This window comes from Ipomoea triloba, chromosome 9, assembly GCF_003576645.1.
Source record: "Ipomoea triloba cultivar NCNSP0323 chromosome 9, ASM357664v1".
Lineage (NCBI taxonomy): Eukaryota > Viridiplantae > Streptophyta > Magnoliopsida > Solanales > Convolvulaceae > Ipomoea > Ipomoea triloba.
This window is the reverse complement of record NC_044924.1, coordinates 30,586,735-30,596,378: the sequence shown is the minus strand read 5'-3', so window position 1 is coordinate 30,596,378 and position 9,644 is coordinate 30,586,735. Positions and strand designations below refer to the sequence as shown.

General features: G+C 35.5%; 1 protein-coding gene across 2 annotated transcripts; it reads left to right on the top strand.

Annotated features, from left to right (window-relative positions):
- The first annotated feature begins 1,779 nt into the window (after positions 1–1,779).
- LOC116029494 (pentatricopeptide repeat-containing protein At5g65560) lies at positions 1,780–9,147 on the top strand. 2 transcript variants are annotated; one of them, XM_031271547.1, is made up of 6 exons: positions 1,780–4,765; positions 5,396–5,476; positions 5,857–5,973; positions 7,360–7,455; positions 8,188–8,394; positions 8,813–9,147. In XM_031271547.1, the coding sequence occupies exon 1, from the start codon at positions 1,864–1,866 to the stop codon at positions 4,654–4,656; it is 2,793 nt and encodes a 930-aa protein (XP_031127407.1). In that variant the 5' UTR covers positions 1,780–1,863; the 3' UTR covers positions 4,657–4,765; positions 5,396–5,476; positions 5,857–5,973; positions 7,360–7,455; positions 8,188–8,394; positions 8,813–9,147. The 2 variants fall into 2 exon arrangements, with proteins under 2 accessions (XP_031127407.1, XP_031127406.1); XM_031271546.1 differs by having other exon boundaries at positions 5,749–5,973.
- The last annotated feature ends 497 nt before the right edge of the window (positions 9,148–9,644 follow it).

Genomic DNA, 9,644 nt, shown 5'->3' with positions numbered 1-9,644 from the left:
AAAAAAAAAAAAAAAAAAAAAAAAACCTAACTAGGGCTAAATCAAATCACTAATGCGTGGCATTAACCTATTAACGAAACCTACAAAAATATGGGTCTATGTAAGCAAGGGCAAACATCAGGTATACCTAACTAGGGCTAAATCAAATCACTAATGCGTGGCATTAACCTATTAACGAAACCTACAAAAATATGGGTCTATGTAAGCAAGGGCAAACATCAGGTATACCTAACTAGGGCTAAATCAAATCACTAATGCGTGGCATTAACCTATTAACGAAACCTACAAAAATATGGGTCTATGTAAGCAAGGGCAAACATCAGGTATAAAAAAAAAAAAAAAAAAAAAAAAACCTAACTAGGGCTAAATCAAATCACTAATGCGTGGCATTAACCTATTAACGAAACCTACAAAAATATGGGTCTATGTAAGCAAGGGCAAACATCAGGTATACCTTGATTATATTAGATCTTTAACTATGCATTTGTTACTTGATTTAGTTGTCTTTTCACTTTTAAGACTAAATACAAAGGCATTGTTTAGCAAAATAAAAAGTTAGAGATTTCTCTAAAAAATAAATTATCATAGTCTAGTCCAAGCACTTTAATTCAAACCAATTACATTGCAAGCCTAAATAGTGATTCGCAAATATTGACCACCAATTGTCTTGGCCTAACTCTAAATTAAAGGTCCAACTCAAAGGATGACAACGTCACAATGGGGCAAGACGGTGATAGAAAATTTTCGTCCCTAGTCAACCTCATAGTCAAAGTGTAAAATTTATTATGTTTGGAACTCAACAAGGAGTAAATGGTTGGAAACATTGCAAGAACACTAAAGAATGCCACACCGATTACCATAATTGCATATTTGTAGTGGAGACTAGAGAGTGTGTACTTAAATGATAGACTTACCTGCCAAGAATATTTTAATTGTCTCAAGTGTGCTAACTCTATTAGTATACCAATGACATACTCACATTAGAATACACGGATCTAAAATTCGTATATTGAAACGTTATTATAACAAAATCCTTCCACGAGTGCAGGTGTATTCCAGAATGCAGAGGCAGCTTTCCTAGGAGCTTTCGCAAGGAAGAACGACATTTGTACATCGCTAGAAGCTGAGCTGTGGGGAATACATACTGGGATGTAGAATGCATGGGAGAAGGGTAATCGAAGAATGGAATTGGAAACCGATTGTGCTAGGGCAATCAACCTGATAAATGGAAGTGAAGATTATGACGGACCGGCTAGGAACATTGTGGAACTCTGCAGAAACCTAAAGAAAAGAAGATGGGAGATCAAGCTCAGCCACATCCCAAGGGAACAAAACAGAGTGGCGGATGCCTTAGCCAAGAGAAGCATATCTTTGAATGAAGATTGCAGATGAATTAATGAACCACCTAGGGAAATAAAGTCGCTGCTGCGTCAAGATGAACTCGGTCTTTGGGAAGCTCAAATATCGTGAGGATCAGCTAATGATCTCGCATTTACTCCTCCTTCCTTTTAAAAAAAAAAAAAACAAAAACAAAAACAAAATTCTTCCACGAATAATATAATCATTTTTCTAGCCATTTTCCCTCCGTGAATTTTATACGATTAACAATTTATCAAATATTTTTCCTAAATAAAATTAGTTAAATATTTATTTTAATTAATTTGACAAGAAGACAATTAAATATTTTTAAATTTAAAATATTATTTATTTAATTATAATAAATTCGAGTAAAAATACTAGCTAGAGAAAGATTAGAGAAACAGTTGTGCTTAACTCAAAACCTAAAAAGTGGAAGCCATCGCCCCTCCCTCTGCTTCTCTCTCTCATTTCTTTCTCCCTATTTTGAAAAGGGAATTTCCGGTAATGATAAGATCGGCCGTCGCGGCCGCCGCCGCCACGTCCACCACCGTCAAGCCGCCACCTCTTCCGTCATTTTTCTCAGGTCAGCCATTCCTGTCCTCCATTTTCTTCAAACCTTTGTCGTTTTCGATCGCTTCTTCGCCTCTCTCAACCTCCGAGGACTCTTCTCCATCGACGGATCTCTCTTCTCAACTCCTCTCTCTCCTCTCCCGCCCAAATTGGCAGAAAAACCCTTCTCTCAAGAAGCTCATAACTTCTCTGTCACCTTCTCACCTATCCTCTTTCCTCTCCCGGAACCCGTCTCTCGATCCCCACACTGCCATCGCCTTCTTCGATTATCTCTCCCGTGTCCCCTCATTCAGGATTGATGTGCGGTCCTATTTCTCACTCCTGCACATTCTTATATCCCATCAGCTGTTCATGCCCGCCGATAGAATCCGCATTTTGATGATTAAATCCTGCGAAAGCCCCGATGACGCGAAATTTGTGTTGAGTTTGCTGAGGGAAATGAATAATGTCGATGATGATGGCAGTAGATTAAGATTTAAATTTAAGCTCAATGTTAAGTCTTGTAACATGATGTTAATGTCTTTGTCGAGGTTTTTGTTGATTGAGGATATGAAATGCCTGTATTCTGAGATGTTGAAGGATAAGCTTTCACCTAATATTTACACATTTAATGCTATGATACATGCATATTGTAAATTGGGTGATGTGACTGAAGCCGAGATGTATTTGAATAAGATCTGTCAAGCTGGGTTGAGGCCAGATGTCCATACGTACACCTCATTTATCTTAGGGCATTGTAGGAAAATGGATGTAAATAGTGCATGCAAAGTTTTTGAGGAAATGCCTCAAAAGGGTTGTCAAAGGAATCATGTTTCCTATAACATTTTGATACATGGGCTGTGTGAAGCAAGGAGAGTAGATGATGCGATGAAACTGTTTTCACAAATGGAGAATGATCATTGTTGTCGGAATGTACGGACCTATACTATTCTAATTGATGCATTCTGCAAATTGAATAGGGAAATGGAAGCATTGAATTTGTTTCATGAGATGGTGGAGAAAGGTTGTCAACCAAATGCCCACACTTACACTGTTCTGATTAGTGGAATGTGTAAAGACAATAGGCTTGATGAAGCAAGAAGATTATTAGATGAGATGGGGAAAAGGGGTCTAGTTCCCAATGTAGTAACATACAATGCTTTGATTGATGGGTATTGTAAAGTGCAAAATGTTGATGCTGCATTGGAGATAGTTAACTTGATGGAATTAAATAAGTGTAAGCCAAATGTACGTACATATAATGAGTTAATTTCAGGATATTGTCGGGTGAGAAAGGTGCACAAGGCAATGGGACTACTTGATAAGATGCTTGAGCAGAAGTTGTCTCCATCTGTTGTAACATTCAATTTGTTGGTCCATGGACAATGTAGTGAGGGTCATATTGATAGTGCTTTCCGATTGCTTACATTGATGGGTGAGAGTGATGTGCTCCCCGATGAGTGGACCTATGGTTCTCTCATTGATGCATTATGTGAAAAAGGCTGTCTTGAACATGCTCAATCTATATTTGACTCTTTGAAGGAGAAGAGAATTAAGGCAAATGAAGTTATATACACTGCTCTGATTAATGGTTATTGCAGAGTAGAAAAGGTAGCTGTTGCCCTAACTTTGTTCAAAAGAATGCTTGATGAACATTGCTTTCCAAATATAAGCACCTATAATGTAATAGTTAGTGGTTTATGTCAAGAGAATAAGCTCTATGAAGCAACTCTATTGTTGGAAACTATGGAAGAAAGAGGTGTCAAACCCACAGTAGTTACATACAGTATTCTGATTGAGAAAATGCTAAAAGATAATGATTTTCACCATGCTTATGAGGTATTTAATTCAATGGTGTCCTTGGGATATAAACCTGATGTTTGCACTTACACTTCATTTCTTGTTGCATATTGCAACCAAGGGAAGTTGGAAGAAGCTGAAGATTTGATGTCAAAAATGATAGAGGATGGTGTCAGACCAGACTTGATGACTTACACAGCATTAATGGATGGGTATGGACGTTTGAGATTACTAGATCGCTCCTTTGATACTCTTAAATCCATGGTTGATGCTGGATTTGAGCCTTCTCCATATACCTATACCATTTTAATCAAGCATCTGTTTCATGAAAACCAGATAGGAAAAGGTGTCAGTAGGATAGAAGTTGATTCCATTAATGTTGTGGATGTGTGGAAAAAAATGGAGTTTGATACTGCTGTTAAATTGTTTGAGAAAATGGTGGAATGTGGTTGTCCTCCTAACAAAAATACTTATAATGTACTGACTTATGGGCTATGCACAGAAGGACGCCTTGAAGAAGCTTGGAGACTTGTTGATCATATGAAAAACTGCGGAATGTCTCCTGATGAAGATATTTATAATACACTGGTAAAATGTTGCTGCAAGTTGAAAATGTATGATGATGCAACAAAGTTAGTTGATACAATGGTTAAGCGTGGTTTTTTACCACATTTGGAATCCTACAATCTCCTTGTATGTGGACTTTATTATGAAGGAAAGAATGAGAAGGCTAAGGAAGCCTTCTTGAAGCTTCTTAATTGTGGTTACAATAATGATGAAGTTGCATGGAAACTATTAATTGATGGCTTACTTAAGAGGGGGCTTTCTGATATATGCTCTGAACTTTTAGTCATCATGGAAAAAAATGGTTGTCAGATTCATTCTCAAACACATACAATGCTGATAGAGGGACTTCTTGAGCAAACAGAAGGGCTTGTAAAAACATAATATTTTAAACTATCAAGCACTTTTGATGGTTGCCAGCTCTTTTGTCCTTCTCCAATCGGAAGATTGCCGAGTAATCAGGCTACATTCAAATTCTTTGGATTTATTACAGGTAAAATAAGATTTTGCTTGTTTGCGCTTCTTTTTCTTATTCTTTTTGCACATGCATGCTTTTTTTTATTTACTTGTATATATTTTCTCTATGTTTTGATTTGGAAAATTTACTTTTTTTCTTGTGATTAATGAAAAAGGTAATTTTTTTTTCTGCTATTGTTATTTTCTGATTCCTCTAATTAACCACTATAGCTGAGAGGTATTTTGCTTGTTGAATGTGTTGAGTGTGTTGTTGAGAATAGATCATTATTTCAATTGTTACATATTTTTTTTTAAATGGCTCTTGATTCCTCATCATTATGGAGTATAGACTTTTGAATTGCATTTAACAAAACCATAAATGCTCTGGAGTATATTACATGATATTAGTTGGATGCAAGTTTGGAAAAGCTTGTGCCCTGTAAATGTATTAGGGAAAGGTTTCAGTGTCACCTCTATTGTACTTCACATTATTGGCCTACAAATTTGATGCAAATTGCTTTTTTGCATTACTTCAGGACTTTCCGGTACTCTGTTTGTGAAAAGTAACCATAGAAAACAGAACTTTTTTGTTGATGATCTTAAATGCTGTAATCTAAGTTTCTCAATCTCTATGAACATATGTATAGCGTTAATTGTGTAATTGCAGGGAAAAAGGAGTGCCCGTAGTCCCTTACTGCATGCATACAGCTTTCTAATGGATTTCAAATCCTGATTCCTGAACCCACTGGTAGGTCTGTTACAGCTTTTGATCCCTCATCCAGAGTTTTCTTCATTTGTTATATGCTTGAGATATTTTGCACCTAAGTAACTCTATCACATGATTGCCTTGACTTTAAGCAATATGCTAAATGTAAAATAAGTGCAGATTCTTGTTATAACTATTTCTGTTTAGCTAGTCAGCTAGAGTGTTCCAACGGGTAACAGAATTTGTTGTTATCCTTTTATCTTTAGGCTTACTGCGAAATGGAAATTGTAAATAGTTGTTGAAAATGTTTGCAGACCAGTGGTTTGCTAGTTCCTGTTGTGCTCATTGATGCATTCGGGACATTTACCTGCTCTAGGAAGCTGGTGATTGACATGATGGCGCTGTCATTGTTGAAAATGCAGGGCTATGGTTATGACAGTATGACACAGCTGAATGATTCAGATCACACAACCATAGCAATCAAATTGTGCGGAGATCTTTACCCTTCAAAATGTTGATATAGTCTACAAGAATACAAGGTAAAATATTGATAATCAGAATTTCACTTTCTCCTCTTCTTTTTTGAAGTGGGTTAATAGATTGTAAATTTCAAGCATGTTTTTTGGTTCCATAGTCTATAGTTGATAATTGATAATGTGTTGAGGGCATAGAGTGAAAGTTTAGCAAGTAAAGGTGCAAAAAATTTGTTTGAGAAAGTACAATGTTAATGGAATTAATTACTTAAATGAAACTACTTTGATGCAGAAAAAGCTTTTTCACATGAGCCAAATAAGAATTAGTAGTGCAATTTTGCAAGCCTATTGATGCATACAGAACACTGTGAATCACATGACACATGAAGAGCTTTTGTAATGAAACAAGAGCATCTATTGCTTCACGTGAAGGTGGAGAGAGAAAAAGCTGCCATGTGAAGGATAGCAGACTAGGGGTTCAGGCATAGGTTGGTGCCTTGGTGGTAAACTGCACTCCATTCTAAGCATTAGACTTGAGTGTGAATCTCACCACCTTCATCCCCTATCAGATGTACCCAAAAAATAAAATAGAACAAAATAATCTTTATAGATTTTCTAATACTTTCTGAGTTTCTGTTGTTGTTACTTGTGTATAGAATTGACTGTCTAATTGAAGTAGTCAAGTTAAATAGTCAAGTTCTCTATTGTTTTGGCCATGAATGCAATGGCCTAATAGTGATGTTTTATGCCAAAATGTTGTTTTCTTGGGATGAACCTCAAAAACTCAATTTGATATATATATATATATATATATATATATATATATATATATATAGAGAGAGAGAGAGAGAGAGAGAGTTTGAATAGATTCTTAATGTCTTCCAATGTTTCAAGTTACTTTATAGTTCACAAAAATCTATAATTTAAATTCTAATGCCCATTAGTTAGGTAATTAAAATTATATTTACTGCACTAATTATTTCTTATTTCACATATATAAAGTCTTTGGGTTCCCATTGATTGACTGGCATTTAAGAACAAAATTTCGCATGAAGAAAAAATCATCATTGGAAGTCAAAGCAACCTGATAATACTCCATATTAGCGGTGGACATAAATTTAACTATCAAAAAATTGAACTAAATATATTTAATTTGATTGATCTAAATTTACAATCAAAATATTGACGTGTTTTTAGTTTCTAATTTTCTTGTCAAATCAAGTCTTTTGGTTTAGCTTTGATTTAGTATTTAAACTTAATGATTAAGCTGGCACCCTAGTTCTCAAGCGCTTCAAGATTTTAGCAGAAACCTTGCAATTCCCTCCCTCCTTTTTCCTAAAGAAGATAAAAAGAAACCCTAGAAGACCGGTTCAGTTTTTCTCCTTTAAGATGAAGAGGAAAGAAGATGAACATGCCAAGATAAATCATCACACTGCAAGTGGAATAATGCAGGAATTAGAGTGGAATGGAATTCTAGAAGCACCTCTGCCTTGAGCACGGCAACAGCAAGGAGCCAAGGATGGAATTTTCTAGGACTTATCCACTCAGGTTCACTATCTCACTTTGCCTGCATACTCCTATCTGTGTAACATGTGTATGCATGCATGTATTTATTTATTGTTCAAATGTATTATGTACTGCTCATTCTTCAAGTTCTTAGGCCCATTTCGTCCCAAATTGCAATGGAACTGATTAAGTGGTCTTGAATTATGCTGAATGTTTCTTGACTTAGCTTCATTTGTCTGAACTTATTTGGGTTGTTCATATAGTTGATTGATATCTGATGCAAATTACAAGGTTGTACAAGAAATGGACTTTTAATGCACTTGATCAATTTTGTGCAGTACTATAACTTATGTACTGCTTATTGTGTATTGTATGTGTCTCATGCAAAGTCAATTTCTACAACAGAATGCATACTAAACTTGTTTGGCAATGCTATATGGAGAGCTAGGATTTGCTACTTATTGCTTGTTTTTCTTATATTTGGAGTATCTACAAGAATCAAAGGAAAGTTGTTTTTATAGTCCAATATCATCTTAGATTATGATCAAAGACCAATACACTGTGGCTCTTCTCAAATTGAGCTTTATGTTCTAAACTGACATGCATGAAATGAAACCACTCTCTTGTTGGAATGGATGTCTAGCCACACATGTCATGCTTGATTGTTTACCAATAAAGACGGAAAATTACAAGGCTTGAAACTTACACATAACTACACCCTTGAGCTAGAAGAGGATATATATTGTGTTTAAAGTGCTGAATACACTGTTTCAGGGAGGGGATAGAAATTAGAAAGGATGTATTTTTCTATCAAGCTGATGATCAACACTATATTCCACGGGCTTTGTTGATGGATTTGGAGCCTGCGGTGATTAATGGAATAATGGTATACAAAATGGTGACTATATATGAACCTTTACAATCATGAGAATGTATTTATTGCGGATCATGGCGGAGGTGCTGGAAAGTGAATGTTGTCAGGTTTGTCCCTTGTCTTTTTCAGATATCATTTTCTGGCATTAAGGGAAACATACCAGTTGTATAAACAAAGTGATATCATACTGTGTCATTCTCTGAAAACAATATTACGTGTGGAAGAAGTAGCTATCAAAATTGACGAAAACCATCTCTGAATGTATAGTCGGTTATCATTTTTAGAATGATAAAAGACTGTTACAAGAAAATCTTCTGCCAAATCTGTCATACAGATTATTTTATCGACACCTTTTGCCATTTGGATCTCCAATTGGCTGCCTGCGACCTGCGTTCGCTCTGCGTGCGTGTATTTTTCCTGAAAGCATATTTTGTCTTCCTGTTGTTGCTGAATCAAATGCTTTGCACTTGCTTTGAATTTATTCATTTATTTTTTGTGTCCATTAATCACTTTGCTTTCATGTAGGTATGGGCTCATAAGACTCTTGATGATCACAATAGCAAGAAAAACTTGTTAAGCCAAAATGAGACAAGTGATGTGGTTTGTTCAGCCATACAACTCCCTTCTCACACTCAGAACAGATACCTCAGTAGAATACCCTTTTAAAGCTAGCTTATAGTATGAGAAAAGTTCAAGTTTAATCCTCACATTGTCAAAATTAGTTCTCGGTTTTTGAATTGTCCAAGGTATCAATTTTGATTTTTTTTTTGGTCTGTTTAGTTTCAGATAGAGCTATTGCCACTTTTGTCCCTCGATTATTCTTCCCTTCTATATTTGATTTTTAACTATTAATTTTGTCACTTTTGGTGCTATGCCTTTGTTGTCACATTTGTTCTTATTGACAAAATTTTCTCATGAGGTTGCTATAAGAGAAAATTTATCCATTCAAAATATACAATGCTATTATTAAAATTTGCACTTGTAATAGTTGTAAGTAACTTTGAATAAGAAAATTTATATTTTTTGGCAAGTAATTGTTGGAGATTTGGATAGCGGGGCCAAATGTGACAACAAAATATATTTTTGCACTAAATGTTTCAAAATTAATAGTTGATGATAAAATATGGAAAGGGAATAATAGAAGGATCAAGTCTTCCCTGATATATATTAAAGGTTTGGTAGCCATTATCTGGTTATCTCCCACTTTGAAATGGAATCTGTTATTCCTACCTCTAACTAGAAATTGGCCATTTTATGCCAGCCATATTTCAGATCACTTTAACCCAGTGGGGTAGCTCAAGTGGCAAGTGAGTTCTCTTTGTGAACCTGAGTTCAATTCCCACAAGTGACGATTCAT